We start from the raw sequence: 20,960 nt of genomic DNA, 5'->3' as shown, positions 1-20,960 counted from the left end.
CATATACCCACTACACCTGCATATACCTGCTTCACCTGCCTATACCCACCCTGGGATCTCCTCCCTCCCATCCTTCAGCTTCACCCCTCCTCCAGTGCCCCAGGAGTTTCATGAATTTTCTTGCCTAAGGATTCTCTGATCCTAAAATTCTTACCTGCATGACACAAAATTCTTACCTGCACGGCACCTTAAGTGGCATCCAGTAGGCCTCCTTCAGTTGTTATTTAAACATTTATTGAGCATTACGAGTTTGCTAAGTGTCATTTTTACAGATGAGGAAACTGAGGCCCAGATATGCGATTTGCCCAGAGTCATAGAGCTAATTAGCAAGTGTCAGGAGTAGGACCTAGGTCTCCTGACTTGTTGCACTGTACAGTGGTGCCCTGAGTGGTGACAGTGGCGAGGAGAGGTGTGGCAGGGTCCCAGTGACTTCAGCAGGCAGGAGGGGCCTTTCCAGCCTCAGTTTCTCTGCTTGTTCAGTTGCAAAGGGTTGGCTCCTGTGTGAGTGCGTGTGTGTGGATACCAAGTAGCCCATCCCCTCTTGTCCAGACTCCCCTGTTTTACTGAAACCCAAATGAATCCCCATTCCCCACCCCAACATCTATTCTTAGGGGACCAGCCAATACCAGCATTCAGGAATCTCATCTTTGATGACAGGACCCCCTGGTGGCCCTGTGACTTGAGGCAAAGATATCAGTGCTTTGACTGAAAGGAAGGGACTGGGACTTGGGTCCTCTCTGACTGAACCCAAACTGTCTGGGCTCCTTCCATGGCCCCCTTTCTTGCTTCCAGAGGACCCATAGGACCCTGACTGTGCCCATAGGACCCTGGCTGTGCCCATAGGACCCTAGCTGTCCAGCCTGGAACAGAGAAGACTGGAGTGCTTTCCCCAGGGGGCTTATGGAAGGGCAGGAGTGGGATGTGGCCAGGGCCAAGGGAGAAGGTCCTTGCTGGGCCAGTGCTGCTGTGTGGGAGACAGGCATTGTCCCAAGGCAGGCTCTCCTGGGCCTACGCTTTTCTCCAGGCCAGCTTCAGGTCCCTTGCACCCCTCTGCCCCTCTCAACTTGCCATTGTTCTACCCCACCATCCAGGAAGCTGCTGCTGGTGACTGGGATGTGATCAGGAAGCAGGTGGAGGTGGGGTGAGAATATGTGTCTTTGGGACCCCCTGGCCTAGTTGGGCTGACAGCAGGCTGCAGACACACCCAGATGTTCTGACTCCTATCACTTCTCTCAGATTTTCTCCTACATTCAATCCTGCCTCCAGTCCTACAAGGGGTTCTGTCCTTTGCGCCTAAAACCCTTCCTGTTCCACCTCCCCCTGGCCTCCCCAGGAACCCCCTCAAGTCCTTCTGATGGCTTCATCTCTCTGTCGGGCCTGCTCAGCTTCCAGACACCCCCTCCACTTGTCAGTGCCCTGTTTCCACTGATGGTTGAGTTCCTGGGCCCTAAGTTAAACTCTTCAGCCTGGGCTCTGGGTCACTTTCCCACACACAAAACCCCACCCTTCACATTTCTCTGTCTGCTCCTGTGAGGATCCTCAGCTTCTTCTTAGCTTCTCTCATCTTCCTCTCAGCTACTCCTCAGTTTCTATACCCCGTGTCCTGATATGACTTCCAAGTCTTTGCTTAGAGCACAGGTTCTCAAAGTGTGGTACCCAGTCCAGCAGCAACAGCATGACCTGGGGACTTCTTAGGAATGCACATTTTTTTCTGACCCACCTCTTGGGTCCGAGACCCTTGGAGTGGAGCCCAAAAATCTGTGTTTTAACAAGCCCTCCACGTGATTCCAATGCACACTGAAGATTTCTAACTCCCGACTTACATATTCCTATGGCTTACACCGGCCCCAGCCTTCTGATCACCCTCACTCCCCCACCCTCCGCGGGACTGCACAGGTTGTCAGTGTGAATCATCCCTTGTTCGGTCGCCACAGGTAGATTCCTCTGTTTTCCCAGGTGCCCCTTATTTTGAGGACAGGAACCAGGTTTTTGAATGTCCACTCCACATGGCACCCAATCAGTGATGTGAATGACTGTGCCCCAAGGACACACTGCTTTCCTAGGGGCTCCCTGTGTCCCAGCTCTAGTGAACCCACTTTCTAGATCTCTCTCTGTCCCTTCCTCCTCAGAAGCTCTCTCCCTCTTCCTGCCTGTGCCTGATACCTGTAAGATTTCACTGCACTGTAAGAAAATAGCCATTGCTGGTTTTCCTTTCCCAGGCCCTTCTCCAGGCCCCAGCTCAGGCACCTCCCTGCTCTGCCTGCTTCCCTGAACTTGCAGACTAAGGTCATTTACACCTTGCTGAGCCCCCTTGCACCCCTTCATCCTGGTGAGGGTGGAGCTAGGAGGGCACCCTCCTCATATGTCCATCTTGGTGTGGCTCCTTTCTCCTTTGCTTCAGCTTGGCCTACTGTGTCATTAGACAGTTGTGCCATATGTGGGGAGGCTGGCAGAAGAGGTCAGTGGGGACTGCAATCCATCCTACACTCTGCTCCCCAAGCCATGCACCCTGGTTTGGGGCTGTATCTGTCTGGAGGAAAAGGGTTCCTTTTTAGAATTTGCACAGAGGTATTCTACAGGTTAGTGGCAGCCCTGAGTAAACCTATTGTCTATTGGTCCATTTATGTATCTGTCAGCTGTCTTTATCTGCCACCATCTTCCCATCCAACCCCCAAAAGTCCATCCTTTTGTCCATGCATCCACTCATGAACAAATGTGAAGGTCAAACACAGACTGGCATGTTCACCTGGCCCCACCCTCCATTTCCCTGAAATCAGGACCCCTCCCTTCCATACTGCATTCTAGACTTGAGATTCTGGGGGATGGGGACTTTCCAACGTTAGCACATTTCCAGGGGCTTTGCCTACCTTCTCCTCCTCCTCCTCCTCCTCCACCTCCGATATGCAGTTCCCCATGTACCTGTGTCTGGCCCCCGGTCTGCCACAGGGGTCTGGAGGAAGCTGGTCACACCTTGGACTCACTCTCTGGGGGTGGCAGGCAGCCATTCTGCTCCTTGTCGGCCCCAGCTTCCCCACCCGCCCCCTCCCCTGCCCCCTCCTCCTCCACCTTCTCATCCAGCCGGCTGGGGATGGACCAGTAGAGATGGGCATCAAGGCGGGCCGCAGCCTCTGCCAGCTCTCGAGCACTGCACGAAGGTGTGGGCACCTCAAAAGTCTCGTGAAAGCTGGCATAGTCCACCTCGTAGAAGCCGTCCTCCAGAGTCAGCACTGACGTGAAGCGGTGGCCCCACAGCACCTCGTCTACCAGGTAGGAGCTCCGAGCTTGGCATGTCATTCCTGAGAGGAGGGGCATGGGTCAGGGGGTATCTCAGCTCCAGGCTTCCCCCTCCTCTTCTCATTCCACAACCCTACTCCCAGCATCCTCCCTTCTATTCCTTCCTAAGGGCTCCCACCTCCCTTTGGTCCAGTCCATTTCCTCCCCTGCCCTAGCTCCTGTTCTTACCCAGCTCCCTCGCCTCTTCTCCATTTGCCCCAACTCCTCTTCATCTCCAGCTCTTTTTTCCCCTCCTGTCATTTGGTGATACCAGCCAAAAAAAGCTTAACCTTGAAACTAACCTTGGGGATCATCTAGTCCAACTTCTCACTCCATATAGGGCTCCCCAAAGGAGCATCTCTAACAATGGGCATCTGGCTTGTGCTTGATTACCTCCCAGGATTGATAGCTCACCACTTCATAAAGGACCCACTCCTTTGTATGATAGCTCTAATAGGTGGGTTGTTCTTTATACAGAGCTAAAACCTGTCCCCTGGGATTTCCAACCCTTGGCGTCATTCCTCTCCCACTTCACAGTTCTTTGAGTATCTGAAAACAGGAGTCTCAGATTCCCTCATGTTTTCTCTTCTTGACTTAACATCCCTGGCTTCCTCCACGATTCCTCATTTGACCTGGTTTTCCAAAATTCTACTTGTTTGATTACAAGCCAGAATGGCCAAGGAGGGCCCTTTAAGCATTTTGAGTATAGTAAATTTTCCAACTGTGGCCTGCTCCGCGCATAAGAGAAGGTGCACTATCTCTCTCTTCTGGCCATGACGCTTTCACTAATAGGGCCCAGGATAACATTACATAATCATTTTGGAGGCTGCATCACATTGCTACGACATCAAGCCTTTAGCCAACTAAAACTCCCAGTTCTTTTTTCACCAGTGCTCTTCCATGCTGTGCTTACATAAGTGATTTTTTAAAAGCCTAAATGTAGAATTTTATATTTATTCCTTTTAAATGTCATCTTGCTGGGTTTTGGCTCATTATTCTTGCTTTTCAAAAGCGTTTTGAATCCTGACTGTCTCACCCAAAATATTACCATCCTTTCCAGCTTTATCTCTCTAGAAAAACAGACAGATTCCTATCCTTATCTCCTCTGTCCTGGTCCTCCCTGCCCGGAGCCTGTGTCTTATCTTCCTGTTGGACTGGTGCACCCCTCAGGGCAGGTCATTCTCCTTTCTGTCACAGGGTCTTGCCCCCAACCCGTATCCATCTCGGAACAAGGGGAAACAAAGAGTGAATATTAGCTAACCGGAGAGTGGCTGTCAACTCGGAAAGCCTGGCCCTGAGACATTGGTATTTCTCAGTGAAGCTGGGATAGAAAATATCCAGTGGGAGAGAGAAGAAAGAGGCATAAGGGACACTGGGCAGAGAAGGGCTTCGAGGAGGAGAGGGCAGGGCTGGAACTTCACTGGAGGGGAGGGGCCTGCCCGAGATACTGGCAAAAAAGGAGTGACAGCTGGAGAGAGAGAGAGAGGAAAGGGAACGGGGTGAGTGGGGGAAGGGGAAAGAGTCGGGGTTAAGCAGGAATGGGAACAGTGATGGGGAGGTGGGGTTGGGGTGTGAAGCGGAGGCTCAGCCTAAGGGGGCCAGGGAAAGGATCTGAAGGCACCAGCTTGTCAGCGAAGCCGGCAGGGAGCATCAGCAACTCTGGCGTCAGAGGCAGGGACTGCGGCGCCCCCTAGTGGGCCTTTGGTCCTCCACCCGCAGTTTCCTCATCCTCATCCATCCTCTAGATCTCAAGTCCTAAGTAACCTCCTTTGCGACTCCTGTAACACTGGGTCTTTTCCCACCTGCTTCCAAAGCCTTCACTGTGTAGGTCTGGGTTGGACTTATTGACATCACAGATGAGTTGCCAGTTCCTTTTGGAAAAGGGCTAGAAATGGTGACATCATCTATATCCCTTGTCAGTGGAAATGGATGAATTGGGAAACCGAGGCAGAAGTGAGACTAGGTATTAAGCTCCCCTCAAGATCCAGCCTAGAAATAACTCAGGCAATAGAAAACCTTCACCGTCAAATTCCAGGGGCCTGAACCTGGCTGCAGTGAGAAAACTCCTGAACCTAACCCCTCCTTCCAACGCGGGACCACTAAACATTGAAGCCACATTGCCTGTGTCCAATCCAGGCATGGCTACTTATTGGCTTAGGAAAGTGGACAATTTCCTTAACTTCTCATCGGAGCAATCTCGTCTCTGAAAATTGAGCACAATAACAAGAAGTTACCTTCAGAAGTAACTTCGACAAGAAGTTACCTTTAATCTTGTTAGGATTAAATCGACTCAGAGGTGGAAAGTGCTTTGGAACTGTGCATGACACAGGGTGAGTACTGGGTGAGCACTAGCTATTATTACTCTCCCTATTCCAAGTGACACATTCCTCTGGGCCCAGGGCCCCACGCCAGTGCCATTTCGAAGAATTCCTCCAAGCTTTCTCTTGGCCTTCTGCAGCGTTACTCGGTTCCACCTCCGCCCCTGACCCCTGTCTCACCTCACTCTGCCATCCTCCACCAGCCCCCCCACCCATCCTCCCCACCTCCCCTGGCCCCTCGTCTTGCCCCTGCCTTCCTCGGCCCTGCCCACCCTCTGCCAGCCCCGCTCCCCTCCCCAGGCCCGCTCGCACCCGTGGCTTCCACCATGCCCTCGAGGATGACAACGATCTCGAAGTCGTCCCTCTCGAGGGCACGGCGCGACGCCTCCCAGAAGGGGCTGGCAGCGTCGATCTCGTGGCTGATAACCAGCGGCGAGACGAGGAAGAGGCGGTCGTCTCCCGTGTCGAAGCCCACGCTGAGGTCGGTCTGGTGCAGCGGGATAAACTCGCCCTCCAGCGTCTGGCGCGAGCGGATGAGCTTGGCGCGGATGGAGGCCTCCACTATGTGTGAGGAGCGCAAGTCGCCCACGCGGAACATGAGGCAGAGGCGCCCGTCGCGGAGCGACACCACAGCGTGCGAGGAGAAGACGAGCGTGGCGGCGCGCTTGTTGGGCTGAGAGATCTTGACGAACATGCAGCCTACCATGAAGGCGTTCACCATGGAGCCCAGGATGGCCTGCAGCAGCAGCAGCACGATGCCCTCGGGGCACTGGTCGGTGATGACGCGGTGCCCGTAGCCGATGGTGGTCTCGGTCTCGATGGAGAAGAGGAAGGCAGCCACAAAGCCGTTGAGGTTGTTGACGCACGGCGTCCACGCGGTGTCCTCCAGGTGCTCCAGGTCGCCGCGGCCGTAGGCGATCAGCCACCAGATGGCGCCGAAGAAGAGCCAGGTGAGCGCGTAGGCCAGCACGAAGAACAACAGGCTGAGGCGCCACTGCAGGTCCACCAGCGTGGTGAACAGATCGGTCAGGTAGCGATATGTCTCGCGCACGTTGCCCTGCTGCACGTTGCACCTGCCATCCTTCTCCACGTAGCGCTGGCGGCCGCGGCGCCGCGGCGGCTCCTCCGGCCCGGGCGAGAAGGCAGCGTTCTCCTGCGCCATGGCGGCCGCGTCAGGGCGAGCGCTGCGGACGTCTGGAGTGCGGCGGGGGCCCGGAGTGTGGCGGGAGCCCGAGCTGCCGCCACCCGCCGCGCGTCACTGGGCGCCTCGGCGGCGTCGGGGGTCCTGGAGGGGCTTAATAAAGGTTTGCCGAATGAGTGGCCCCTCGGGAGATGGGGAGACACGGGACATCAGGGCCAGCACCAAGCCCTGAGTGCCCTGGGCGAGTCCCTTCGTGTTTCCCAGCCTCTGTTTCTGGGAGTAACACATTCAGCCCTAACTGCCCCCCAGGCTCAGAAAGTGGTGAGGGTCAAATGGAATAATGTACCTGAACTGGATAGAACTGTAGAAGTTCCACGATGATTTTCAGGGGAAGGAGGTACCAGGGATCTTGGTGCCATCACCTCCAGCTGGGGTGTGCAGCACCTCTGGGGCAGCCCCGGGGCCAAAGACCCAGGCCCAGATCCCCCTAGTGATTTCCTGAAATCACTAGAGTGGGGGCTTTTTGGGGAGGGGGGCAGACGGGTAATGGAGCCCTCCCTGCCCTAAGGACTTCCACCATCTCTTCCCCAGCTGTAGCCAGTGCAACCACCAATGGCTCCCCTCGCAGGCTGTTTTGAAGTTCACCCCAAGACTGACACACAGTCTTTCTCATTCTTCCCTCCTTGGACCTCACTCACTCCACTCCACTCCCTCCCCTCAACACGCTTACAAAGGAGAAAAAAATGAAAGCCGTGGAAAGTCAGTGGAAACCCTCCAGTGCACAAGGGTGGAACATTAGGAAATTCCCACTAGCAATCCTCCCTGAGACCTACCCCCATCACTGCTGCTCTTGGGCCAGCCCCATTTCCCTTGGGTTTTTTTCTCCTAGTGGAGACAGCTTGCAAATGGGGAGGGGAACTGGAAGATCCCAACACAGAGGCCGGGAAAGGAAACCCAGAGTTATCAAGAGTTAGGCTCATATCCCTCTGGGATCCTATTCTTCATGAGAGACATGGAATCAGATCAAGTGAAGCACCAAGCACCCACATTTATTTCCCCACTCCCTCTAGTTATATTTTCCCCCAGCCTCTTACTTCCCATGGACTAGCCTAACACCAGCCCCACCCCCACCTGCCATATGCCCCAAAGCCCACATTCCAAGTGAAGCCCACTTGCTTTTGCTTCACATGCTTCCCTCTGAGGAGTTCTCTGAGCTGCAATCTGCTCTGAGAGAGGTCCAAAGCCCTTCCCCAAAGCACCCAGGGTCCTCTGGGAGATATAGAACATACAGGAAAAGGTTTAGAATAAGGATTTGGGACTCTTCCACCTTCCCTTCTCTTTCCTGGGAATGATCCTCTCCTCCCACTCCACGGAAATGTGGGCTGGCTAGTGGGTGGGGGATGGAAGAGTGTGCCATGGGAACCACAGATGGCCTGGATGGTTGACCAGGTCCTGGGGAGAAACTGCCTGGGTATGTGACTCTAAACCTAGCACTCCAGCATTTTATGTTCTGGGGTGAGGTGCTGTGCAGTCAGCACTCTGGAAAGGGTGTGTGTGTGTGTGTGTGTGTGTGTGTGTGTGTGTGTGTGTGTGTTGGGGTAGAGAGGGCAGGAAGAGAAATCAAAATGAAATGGCTTTGAGCTTAGGGGCACCCCCTGCATTTATTGTCCATGGAGTCAGGGGACACAGGGTCCAAGAGCCCCATGGCAATGGAAGATTAGGGTCTCCCCTGTCCCCGACAATGAGCTTCCTTTTCTTTCCCTGAAGCTCAGATGTCCTCAGGAAGAGTAAGCATTGACTGGCTCAGAGACCCCAGGTCATGCAGAAAACAACCCTGCTCTCATTATCCTAGCTTTAGTTCCAGGTAGGCTTCCAGATGTTCTCTCAGGGTCATAAGTAATCTGACCCCCAGTCGGCCTGCTTAGACAGATCTGTTTGCCCAGGGATGGGGAAGGAACCCCAATGTCTGATCACCCCCAGAACTCTCTCACTCTCCATTGCCCCAGGGATCTAGGCAAATCTTATTTTGAATGTGTCCCAAATCCTGTCTTCCTGAGTGGGGGACTGCATTTTTCTCAGGGGAAGGGAAAGTGTGAAATTGTTACCTCTATCCCAAAATCAAGGACTTGATTTCTCCATCTTCCCTCCAAGAATTTCAGTTCCTCCAACCTACTCCTCATTTCTTGTGCATGCTATGACCCCTTTGCAGACGATCGCAGTACCACTTTTCCTGGGCCCCTCTTCCTCCCTCTAGAGATCTGGGGAGTAAGGGGGCTCATTTTTTGGAAGGAGAGACCTGGTGTAAACTCCCCCAAGAACCAGCTCCTCCCAAACCCCCACTTGCCTTGGAAATAGGGGCCCAAACCCCAAGTCCCCCGCAACTCAACTCACAGCACGTGGAGAGGAGAGTAGCCGGCAGCAGAGACCCCTGGGGGGTGGCGTCCATGCCCCTGACACCGCCCCCCCCACGGGCCCCCTGAAGGGTGGGAGCCGCAGACACCGCTGTTTCTCCTAAATGTAGCGGCGGCTCTGACTAGGACTTGCTATCTGTGTCATCCCTACTTCCCAGGCTCCCCTGCTCCTCTCTCGTTTCCACGGCAACCAGTCTGGCGACAGCTCCAGAGCATCCCCCTCCCCTCCCCAGTCCTGGGTACCACTAGGGGTTGATCCAAACCACACGCCATAGCTATTTTTAGCCTAAGTCCCTCCTTCTGGACAACTCAGAGCTTGGCTCCTCACCCCCTCATAGAAAAAAAAAAAAAAGAAGAAGAAGAAGAAGAAAGAAAAACAAAGCTGGCACACTGGCTCTTTCCTAAGAAGCTCCTTGCTCGGGGAAAATACAAGCCTTCATGTACTTGAGAATAAGGTGTTAGGTTCCCTGGGGTTTCAGAGGGCTATCTGGGAACTGGCAGCTCACCACCTTCAACATGGGTCTCTGTGTGCAGGTGCCGCTCTCAGCTCAGGCTGACCATCACAGTCTCTAGTTCTGGAGAGGCCATGGATCCAGAAGGCGGTAGCTAGAAGGAAAATAGATCTACTAAAGGAAGGAATGCAGGGTCAGGGGTTCTAATTATTATCACTGATTTGCACTGTGACCATAGGAGTCACTTCACTTCCCTGAGCCGCAGTTATTCCATCTATACCAGGGTGTGGACAAGTGCAAATATCCCCTTTCTGCCTGCTTCACAGGGTGTGCAGATCAAATGAAAAACAAACAAACACACAAAAAACACCCAAAACAACAACAACAACAACAACAAAAAAAAACACGAAGGCTTTGAAATGTATTTTGTTCATAGCAAAAACCCTGGAAACAACCCAAATGTCCACCAGAGAGAAAAGCCTAGGTTAGAGCTTACTAAGTATTCACTCAGCAAACTCCTATGGAGCCCAAGTGCCAGGCAGTGTATTAGATGGGTGGTTACAGAATGACTAAGTCCCTGCCCACAAGGAGCTCATTAACCCGTGAGGGAGAAAGACACACAATGCCACTAAATCATTGAGCATCGGATATGAACGAGACACATGCCTCATTTCATACCCATGGCAACTCTATCAGATAGGTATTATTGTTCCCAGTTATAGATGAGGAAACTAAAACTGAGACATGTTAAGTGATTTATCAAATGTCACAGAGTTGGACAGAGATAGGAGTCAAACTCCCACATCTGTATCACCTCATGCTTTTTAAATTTTTTTTTTTTTTTTTTTTAGAAGACTTCTTAGGCTGGGCACTGTGGCTCACGCCTGTAATCCCAGCACTTTGGGAGGCCGAGGCGGGCGGATCATGAGGTCAGGAGATCAAGACCATCCTGGCTAACATGGTGAAACCCGTCTCTACTAAAAATACAAAAATTAGCTGGGTGTGGTGGCGTGTGCCTGTAGTCCCAGCTACTCGGGAGGCTGAGGCAGGAGAATGGCAGGAACCTGGGAGGTGGAGCTTGCAGTGAGCCGAGACCGCGCCACTGCACTCCAGCCTGGGCGACAAGGCAAGATTCAGAGCAAAACTGACAGGAAAGTTATAGAGATTCTCCGTATGCCCCCGTCGCCACACATGCACAGCCTCTCCCACCATCAACATCCTTCACCACAGTGGCATATTGCTTACATGTGATGAAACTACATTGACATCATAATCACCCAAAGTCCATAGTCAGCATTAGGGTTCACTCTTGGTGTTGTACATTCTGTGGGTTTGAACAAATGTACAATGATGTGTATCCACCATTATAGTCTCATTGCTGTAAAAGTTCTCTACGCTCTGCCTAGTCAATCCCCCTTCCCTAACCCCTGGCAACCACTGCTCTTTTTCCTGTTTCCACAATTTTCCTTCTCTGGAATGCCATATAGTTGGAATTGTACAATACGTAGCCATTTCAAATTGGCTTCTTTCACTTAGTAATGTAAATTTAAGGTTCCTCCATGTCTTTTCAGGGCTTTGTAGTTCTTTTTGGCACTGAATAATATTTCATTTCAGATGGCCATGGTTTATTTTTCCATTTACCTACTGAAGGACAAATTGGTTGCTTTCAAGATTTGGCCATGATGAATAAAGCTGCTATAAACATCCATCAGCGGATTTTCATGTGGAGGTAAGTTCATCTCCTTCGGGTAGATACCAAGAAGCATGATTCCTGGATCATATGGTAAGAGTATGTTAGGTTTTTAAGAAACTGCCACACTTCCTTCCAAAGTGGCCGTACCATTTTGCATTCCCATCAGCTACAAATTCCTGTTCCTGATGCTCCACATTCCTGCCGGCATTTGGTGTTGTCAGCCTCAGCCTACTGTTCTCTTCACAAAGTTACACTGCCTCAGTAATGTAATATCTGTGGCATATTAACATCATGGGTTACTGTAAAGCCATAATAATTGCTGTGTTTAAATATGTGAATGTGTATATAACACAGTTACATAAAAAAGCAGAACCTAAAATTATTCTTATAAATTGATCACAACTATATTGAAATAGCTTCAGGAACACTGATAAAAATCAGAACAAAATTTGGAGAAATAGAAATATCTTATTGTTTGTTTTTCCCCAGGGAAATAATGAAGAGAAGAAAGTGGTTTACAAATGCAAATTGTTGTTCTTATTGTTATCAGTGTTATTATATCCCAGATATGGATCTATTCTTATCCAGATCCTATAAATTTGGATCAAGAAAATATGAGCTAGAGGAGCAGGAAGACATAGAGATGGACACGGAGGGCTAGAAGCTCCTGGTATGACCTGGTAGGGTGGGAAATTCTGTACTAGATAATATAAGCTCGAGAGGCAATGACTTGGGTTCAAATCCCACCTCTGTCCACTACTAGCTGGGTGAACCAATTACTTAACCTCATTAAACCTCAGATTTTTCATCTAGAAAAAGAACAACCATATTATTCATCTCTTAGGGGGTTGTCATGAAGACTTTATGTAGTGCAATGCCTGACACATTGTTAGTACCCAGTAAATGCTAGCTACTATCTGCCTCTTCCTCCTCCTCCTCATTGTCTTCTTCATGGTCATCATCATGGTCACCATCATCACCATCATCTCAGGGATGTCCTGAAAGCCTCACCCTGCCTGTGCCACCTTCCTCTGTTCTGGCACCACCCTGTGAGGCCTGCAGGGGGCACCCCCGGTATACTGCCCTCTCCTCAGCTCTCTTGCTGGTGATTCTTGTTCCAAGTGGAAATATCGAGTTTTCAGCCCGCGATTGGCATCAAGAGTGCTGTTAAAGCCCCAGTCAACATCCCCGTCTCCTGGGCCTGGTCCTGTCACCTGAGCTTTGGGACTGCTAGCCTGCCCTTCTCTGTCCTGCCAAGCAGCTGCTCACGTTGGTTCCACTGTGCCAGGAGCTCAGAAAGAAGAAACCAAACTCCTGGGCAAGAACACATTTGCATAGAGCTGGCCCCATTTGCTGGAGGGGGCATCACTGGCAGGGCCCTCCACGAGGCAATTTCAGCCAGCCTCTCGCGTCAGTCCAGGTGCCCCCGAACCTAGCCTTGCTGACAAGGAAGAAGACCACCACTCCCTCACCTGATTCACTCATCCTGCATGTCCTAGACTTTGCCTGTTATCTAACCTCAGTTCCTTATTTATCACTGAGCTCGAACTGAGGCAGGAGAAAAAAAGTTTTCCTAGGCACCAGAACACAAAACCATAGACAAGATTCTAGCTTTTGGCCTGGCACGGTGGCTCACACCTGTAATCCCAGCATTCTGGGAGGCTGAAGCATGCAGATCGCTTGAACCCAGGAGATGGAGATCAGTCTGGGCAACATGACGAAACCCTGTCTCTACAAAAAATACAAAATTAGATGGGTGTAGTGGTATGTGCATGTGGTCCTAGCCACCCTGGAGGTTAAGGCAGGAGGATCGCCTGAGCCTGGGAGCTCAAGGCTGCAGTGAGCCATGATTGTGCCACTGCACTCCAGCCTGGACAACAGAGTGAGACCGTTTCTCAAAAAAAAAAAACAAAAAAAAAAACAAAAAGGAACTGTGGTGCAAAATAGAAAAAGAGCTTAGAAAGAGCCTACTGTGGCATGTTGCTTGGAGAGTAGGGAACAGGTGATACTTTTGGGAGAAAATAAAAGGTTCACTTCCTCCAGCAGACACAGCTCTGAGCCGGGTGCAGGAATTGGCAAGCTGAATGCAGTTCAGTCCTCAACTTGCCCCATCAACAGGTGCCTTTATGGCAGCCCTGAGATCAGCCAATCTGGGGAGGCTTCCCTGGGCAAGATCATGAGACATCTTGTGCAAAATGAGGCAAGTGGAAGAGGAAGCACGATGGGGAAGACAGGAGACAGTTGAGGATATGAGTATAGTGGATCAGGGAGGCCAATCTTGTTGATTATAAAAATTTGTATAAATTCAAGGGGAATGAGGTTCTAGAAAACTCAGAGCAAAGATATGGTTGAAGGAGTAGATGTGGCAAATGACTGAAGCTGAAGATTAGAGTGAAATGGGGAGAAGCAGAGCACAGCTCCAGGTCAGACGGAGCCCCGGCTGGGTTCTTGAGGCTGAGGAGCCTGCTGCCTTTCTGGCTACTTTCAGCAGAGCAGGAGGATCAGAAGCCTTCTCACATAGAGTTCTATCTTGCTTTATAGGACTGGGTAGAGACAGGCTAAGATTTAAAAGTTACATGACAGTTAGAGGTGGTACAGGATTAGCCCTTACTTTACAGGTAGGAATAGGTCCCAAGAAAACAGTCAGGACTAAGACTCAGGCCACCCGACTCGAGGTTCCTCGTATTTCTTTATTCCCAGTTGCCTCCCTCCTATCACAGTACATTGGATGTTAATGGAATTTCTATCAATTGGACCCAACTGAAAAGGTACTAGAAGTCCCTATTAAATAAATTCATTTTTTTCTTTTTTCCTTTTTTTTTTTTTCTTTTTGAGACAGAGTTCCACTCTATCACCAGGCTGGAGTGCAGTGGCGCAATCTCAGCTCACTGTAACCTCCACTGCCTGGATTCAAGTGATTGTCTTGCCTCACCCTCCTGAGTAGCTAAGATTATAGGCACACACCCCCATGCCTGGCTAATTTTTTTTTTTTTTTTTTTTTGTATTTTCAGTAGAGATGGGGTTTCACCATGTTAGCCAGGCTGATCTTGAACTCCTGACCTTAGGTGATCCACCCGCCTTGGCCTCCCAAAGTGCTGGGATTACAGGTATGAGCCACGGTGCCTGGCCATTTTTTTCTTTTTTAAAAGAAAGAATTCTTTAGTGGGTAACTAAGTATTCCCCAACTTATGTCTTATAAATGTGGGTTTGTATATATTGCATTTATTTAAAGGGGGTGATCTACTGACGTAATGATTCATTAGTGACTAGGGGAATATAGCTCAGTCCTTCTCTTGGATTTCTCCTCTGCAGCCTGAGTCATTCAGCTACGAGTTGCTCCACTACTAATGGAATTTGTTCAGCACTGTGGGATGTGAGCACCAAAATGCCACTTGGAATCCTGAATCCTGTGGTGAGCCATGTCAGTCTCTGTTCTTTCCAGACTTGTTAAATACTGACTATTCTGAGTCTTTATCATGCCTCCCAACCCAAAGCTTTCCTGATTCCCTCTGTCCACATCTGCTTGGCCAAGCACAAGCCCCTTAGACTGCTGCCCACTTGTGGATTCTCTTTCCAAAACAGGTGACACACCCCAACTCTCCTCCTCCTCTGCTCTGAGGTAGCCTCTGCCCCGTTGTAAATGAAGTAAAAGTAGAGATGAGGCCAAAGCTGGAAGCAGTGAGTCTGAAAGGAGAAGTGGAGGAGAATAAGGAAGATGCAAGCTGGGAAACGGAAAGAAGAGAGAGGGTTCCTCACAGAGAGAAGGTTCCTCTGTCATGTTTCACAGTGGACACTGAACATTGTAACTGGGGAATTTTTCATACCAACATGTACTCAGGGGTCATAGCCTCTGGTTGGCAAGATTGTGTTAAAACCATGCAAATTCCCTCTGGCATTATTCTGAGACAAGCTTTGGGATCAAATATATGTGGATTCAAATGCCAAAACGAACACTTTCCAGCTATGTTACCAGAGGCAAACCACTTAATTCCTCAGAATTTGTTTCCTCATCTCCTGATCTATCTGACATAGTGAACACTCACAAATATTAATGTCCTATGCCCCTTATTACCGATTCCCTACTGGGCTCCTAGAGACTGTTCTAGGACTTCTCTTTTGCAAACAAATTTAAAAATGAAAACCTGACATTTGATATGTACAAAAGAATATAGATAGTGGATATATGTCTATATGTTATAAAGCATAATTTAAGAACAAAAACTCAATTTAAATCACTCTATTAAAGTCAGAACATTACAGTGCTGTTGTGTACTTTGCCACAAGCTCCCACCCCTGCTGTTCAAGGACTTATAAAGTCTTTCTAACTGCCCAGTCCCACCCCGCTCTATCCTCACTGTGATTGTTAGCAGATGACACTTCTGCAGATCACTTGCAGGTTTTAGTCTGATTGACCAGAAGTAACACAGAATTAAGGAAGTCATGAGCACTTCCAGCCTTGGAGAGGAAGATGCCGAGTTCAGTTTGGGGACCTGCCATGTTTTTTATCTTGTTTTTTTTTTTCTAGGTCTTCTGTGGTGAAGACCTCCTTCACTGTGACCTGTAAGCAAGAGGCACTTGTTTGCTTAAAACAAGGGCACAGGGACTGACGTGATGAAAACATGTTGCCTCTTCCTTTGAGACTGGAGAGAAAGGTGAAGGATGGGTCAGGTCTTGGGCTGTACTGATCTTTCTGATCCTGGTAGTGGTCGTATGAATGAAAAAGGACATTGCAAACAGATGAAAGAAAGGGAGACTTGACAGCATTTGCTGGCTTAATTGACATGTCCAGGAATGGGCCCAAGGCAAGGGTGAAGAGTAAAGGTCACTTATTCTAATCGACCAGGAGTAACACAGAACTAAGGAAGTCACCGAGCACTTACTTCCACCTTTGGGGAAGAAGTCACTGAGTTCAGTTTGGGGCCTGTCAAGTCAGGATGGAAATTCCCTGCAAGCAACTAGAAATATGGAGCTCCAAAGAGAGTGTAGGATTGAAGATAGAGATTTGGGCTTCACTCAGGGACAATAGTTGGAGCTATGTAAATAACAAAGGATCAAGGGGCAAGACACAGAAAGAGAACATAAGGCTGAACCTTGAGTATTGAAAGAAGTCGCTGTAGCTTTGGGTGTGTAGGGGCAGTGGAAGAAGATGAGGCTGGAATGGCACCAGGTCCCGGTTATAATAGGCCTTCTCTTCCAGGGTAAGGAACTTGGACTTTACTTATAGATAGTTGGCAGTTGCTGAAGGTTTTAAAACTTGGAAGTGATATGGTCAGATGTGTGTTTCAGAGAGATGTACTTTACTGGTGCTTAATTACTTTTAAATAAAGAAATTCATAATCCAAAGAATTATTAGGGTGGAGGAAGACTAGAGGTAGGAAAACTAGTTAGAAGGCCGCTGCAGTAGCCCTGGTGTATTAGGCCGTTCTTGAGTTGCTATAAAGAAATACCCGAGACAGCACATGGTGGCTCAAGCCTGTAATCCCAGCATTTTGGGAGGCTGAGGTGGGAGGATTGCTTGAGCTCACAAGTTCAAGACCATCCTCGTCAACATAGCGATTTTTCGTCTCTACTAAAAATTTAAAAAAAAAAAAAAATAGCTGTGTGTAATGGTGAACACCTGTAGTTCCAGCTATGTTTGAGGTTGAGGCAGGAAGGCTGCTTGACCACAGGAGCTCAGGGTTGCAGTGAGCTGTGATCACACCACTGCACTCCAGCCTGGGGGACAGAGTGAAACCCTGTCTCAAAAAAAAAAAAAAAAAAAAGATTAAAAATTAAAACAACAACAACAACAAAAACAGACACTGGGTAATTTATAAAGAAAAGAGGTTTAATTGGCTCACAGTTCTGCAGGCTTTACGGGAAGCATGGTGCTGACATCTGCTCAGCTTCTCGGGAGACCTCAGGAAGCTTTTACTTATGGTGGAAGGCAAAGCAGGAGCAGGCACATCAATGGCAAGAGCAGGAGCAAGAGAGAGTTGATGATAAGGGGTGTTGCCACATACATTTTTTTTTTTTGAGACAGAGTCTCGCTCTGTCGCCCAGGCTGGAGTGCAGTGGCCGGATCTCAGCTCACTGCAAGCTCCGCCTCCTGGGTTTATGCCATTCTCCTGCCTCAGCCTCCCGAGTAGCTGGGACTACAGGCGCCTGCCACCTCGCCCGGCTAGTTGTTTGTATTTTTTAGTAGAGACGGGGTTTCACCGTGTTAGCCAGGATGGTCTCGATCTCCTGACCTCGTGATCCGCCCGTCTCGGCCTCCCAAAGTGCTGGCATTACAGGCTTGAGCCACCGCACCCGGCCTGCCACGTACTTTTAAACGACCAGATCTCACGAGAACTCACTATCATAAAGATAGCACCAAGCTGTTGAGGGACCTGCCCCCAAGATCAAAACAGCTCCCACCAGGCCCATGTCCAGCATTGGGGATTACAATCCAGCATGAAATTTGAGCAGGATCAAAGATGCAAACTTATTACCTGGTGAGAGGTAATGGTGTCTTAGACTACAGCAATGGTAGTGGAATAGAGAGGAAGGGGACAATATTGAGGCTATTTAGAACACAGATGCATTGATTCAATAAGGGAGATGAGGTGAGGAAGACTGAAGAATCTAGGATGGCTGCCATGTTTCTAGTTGGGTGGTGATAGTGTATCTACCACAGTAGAGAATAAATGAAGAGGATCACTCTTGTGAGCAAGGTGACATGTTCTACTTTAAATATGTGGAGTTTGAAATGGATATCCGGGTGGGCTGGACATATTGACACGTGGGTGGTAGCTGAAGCTAAATGCATGGATAGCATTTTTGGAAAAATAATAAGTGCACAATAAATTTCTGTTAATGATTCCATAAATCATTACGGTCCCTTTGCTTTCTCTTCTCTGGTGTTCTCCATGTTTATTTTGGAGTTCCACCAGAGCCTCCAAGCCAAGCTTGTCCAACCTTCAGCCTGTGGGCTGCATGCAGCCCAGGATGGCTTTGAATGAGGCCCAACACAAATTTGTAAACTTTCTTAAAACATTATGAGGGTTTTTTTGGTGATTTTTTTTAAAGCTCATCAGCTACTGTTAGTGTTAGTGTATTTTATGTGTGGCCCAAGACAATTCTTCTTCCAGTGTGGCCCAGGGAAGCCAAAAGATTGGACACCCCTGCCTAAGTCCTCTCTGTCTGTGAAAGTCAAGACTGTGGCCCCCTTAAGGATCTTTTGGATGTCCTGTTTTTGGTAACTTAAAGTTCTTATATCAGCCTTGCAAGCTGGCCCTCAGACCATCTCACCACAGCCCCTCATCCATATTGACTTAGGAAGAGAGGGCATTGGGAGTGTGAAAAAGAAAAACTGGAAGACTGTTTCTTTTTTCTTTTTTTGTTTTGTTTTGTTTTGTTTTTGGAGATAGAGTCTTGCTCTGTCCCCCAGGCTGGAGTGCAGTGGTATGTTCTCGGCTCGCTGCAACCTCTGCCTCCCAGGTTCAAGCGATTCACATGCCTCAGTCTCCCAAGTAGCTGGGATTATAGGCGCGCACCACCATGCCTGGCTAATTTTTGTATTTTTACTAGAGATGGGGTTTTGCCATGTTGGCCAGGCGGGTCTCAAACTCCTGACCTCAGGTGATCCACCCGTCTCGGCCTCCCAAAGTGCTGGGATTACAGGCATGAGCCACTGTGCCTGACCTGTTTCTAGTACATTGTCTGGTTTCTATTTCTCTCCTCTCTGTGAGTAGAGTTCTCAAAAGTGTAACCTATACTTGCTGACAGTTTCTCACTTTCTAGTGGTAACTTGTAATCTGGTTCCCACCTTGCTCACTCTTCTGAAATTGCTCTCAAATGTCACTAGAGACTTTGTCACTGCCAAGCCCAATGCCTCTCCTCTCTGTACCTGTTGGCACTGTTAGAACCTCCTCCTTAACAGTTTCTCCTTCCTTGGATCCATGACATCTCACTTTCTTTGTCTCCTTCCTGCCTGTCTGGTGGATTCTCTTTCACTCTTTGGGGGTCCTTCGTCTTCCCATCCCCTAAACATAGGTATTCCTCACTCTCTGTGCCAGGCTCTCATTTCTCTGTGTAGTATTTGTTGGGAGCTACCCTGTTCTCATGGCTTCAACTCACCCTGCCCTGGCAGCAGTGACCTCCTTTCTCTCTCTGGTTCTGACCCCTCTCCACAGCTTCCAGCTCTGAACTCATCACTTCCTCTTTCCCCACCTCAGTCTCCTCACCAGGTGTGATCCACCCCGCAGGTTCCCCTATGCCCGTGAATGACCTCGCAGCTTCCCTCTTTTGCTCATCATGTCAAGTTGGCTTCAAAGTTTTTTCATTTTCTTTTGGTTTTTCTGTACTCCAATTCATTTTCTGTGTTCCACTTTTCACCACTGCCACGCCAACTTGGGCTCTCATCTCTTCATGCTTGTATTATTGCAATTGTTTTCTATCTAGTCTACTTGCCTACTATAACCCCTTGGTTCAAACTATTTTGTCACCTCCAGATTAATTTTCCTAAAATTCCATAGCTTTCTCCTACCCCGTCCTTCCCAAGAACCTTCAATGGCTCTCCATTGCCTACAGAAACTCTGGCCTGACCACAAATCAGCATAACTGTGTTTTTTCCGGGTGCTCCCCTAACACAAACACTGCCTGTGGTGCCTTACCTTTAGTCCAGTCCTTCCAGCTTCTCCAATGAGGCCACTTGAATGGATTTTTACTTATCTTATGGCTTTTAGCGGTTAAACTAAGCTACATTCCTAGTTTCTTTCCTTTTTTACCTGAATTTATAGCAACTCAGTATGGTAACACTGGTTATTGATTAGCAGTTAAATGTTTATGATGATCAGGAATGAGGAAATAATTATATTCTTCTTTAATAAATGCTGGGGGTGGGGGTGAATTAAAACCTCTCAAAACATAGATTCAGGAAATTAAAGAAATCTTTGGTGATGAAAGGGTTGAGAACCATCACTCTGCACTCTAATCTAGTAAATGGGACAGTTTGATGCTGTTTCCCAAGTGAACTTGTATTTTCACGTCTCTCCAGGACGTTCCCTCTGCCTTAAATGGAACAGAGTCCTGGGGACCATCTCTCAGCACCTGAATCTTCTGCTTCCTTTGGGACCTTAATCAGATGTTACCTCTTTCCTCCCACATCTGCTAGGAGCCCTCTCAGCAGAATGACCTCTCCCTTTCGCAGTCTTCAGTACCTCCCGCACTTCGCTGCGGGTTCCGGCCTTATCTTTCCTTGCAGAGAAAGCCGCTGCAGGTGGGCACGGTGTGCTGTGCATCTCGCACCCAGCACCGCACCTGGGACTTAGGAAACGGTGAACAACACGGGAATTGTGCCCAAAGATACAGTCCTGTGGCCCAGGGAGCCCAGGCCTACTCCGCCCCAATCTCACTTCCAGGCGCCGCCTTCGGCGCTGCCTGCAGGGCCACTGGGCCGGTACTGAATTCATTTCCACTTCATTAACTCGGCCCCAGTCCCGCCCCCCGGCTCCAGCTCTCGTAACCCATCTCTGACACGACCGCCTCCCTTTTCTTCCTTCTCCCTTCCCCTGTCACCCTGCCAGCTCAGCTCCTATCGCTTCGCGTATCGTCTCTTCATCTCTCTTTCTCCCCGGGTCTGTCTGGGTCTCTGTCTTTGGGTATTTCTCTCTGCGCCTGCAGCTGTCTGGGTCTCCGCTTCCTTGCCCC

The 20,960-nt window shown here is 49.4% G+C and overlaps 1 protein-coding gene across 1 annotated transcript; it reads right to left on the bottom strand.

Moving 5' to 3' along the window:
* Positions 1-212: 212 nt before the first annotated feature.
* Positions 213-9,283, bottom strand: KCNJ9 (potassium inwardly rectifying channel subfamily J member 9). The gene is made up of 3 exons (XM_023214218.3): positions 9,124-9,283; positions 5,904-6,885; positions 213-3,296 (listed from the first exon to the last, which is right to left on the bottom strand). The coding sequence occupies exons 2-3, from the start codon at positions 6,751-6,753 to the stop codon at positions 2,965-2,967; spliced, it is 1,182 nt and encodes a 393-aa protein (XP_023069986.1). The 5' UTR covers positions 6,754-6,885; positions 9,124-9,283; the 3' UTR covers positions 213-2,964.
* Between the last annotated feature and the right edge of the window lie 11,677 nt (positions 9,284-20,960).

This window comes from Piliocolobus tephrosceles, chromosome 1, assembly GCF_002776525.5.
Source record: "Piliocolobus tephrosceles isolate RC106 chromosome 1, ASM277652v3, whole genome shotgun sequence".
Taxonomy (NCBI): domain Eukaryota; kingdom Metazoa; phylum Chordata; class Mammalia; order Primates; family Cercopithecidae; genus Piliocolobus; species Piliocolobus tephrosceles.
The sequence above is the reverse complement of the archived record's forward strand: the minus strand, read 5'-3'. Positions and strand labels throughout refer to the sequence as shown.

What these genes read in the sequence shown, in the direction of transcription:
- KCNJ9 (XM_023214218.3), bottom strand. Translation starts at nt 6,753, where the DNA reads ATGGCGCAGGAGAACGCTGCCTTCTCGCCCGGGCCGGAGGAGCCGCCG. An exon ending in GGGCATGGTGGAAGCCACGG is followed by an intron (nt 3,297 to 5,903) that starts GTGCGAGCGGGC and finishes CCCTCCTCTCAG; the next exon opens with GAATGACATGCCAAGCTCGG.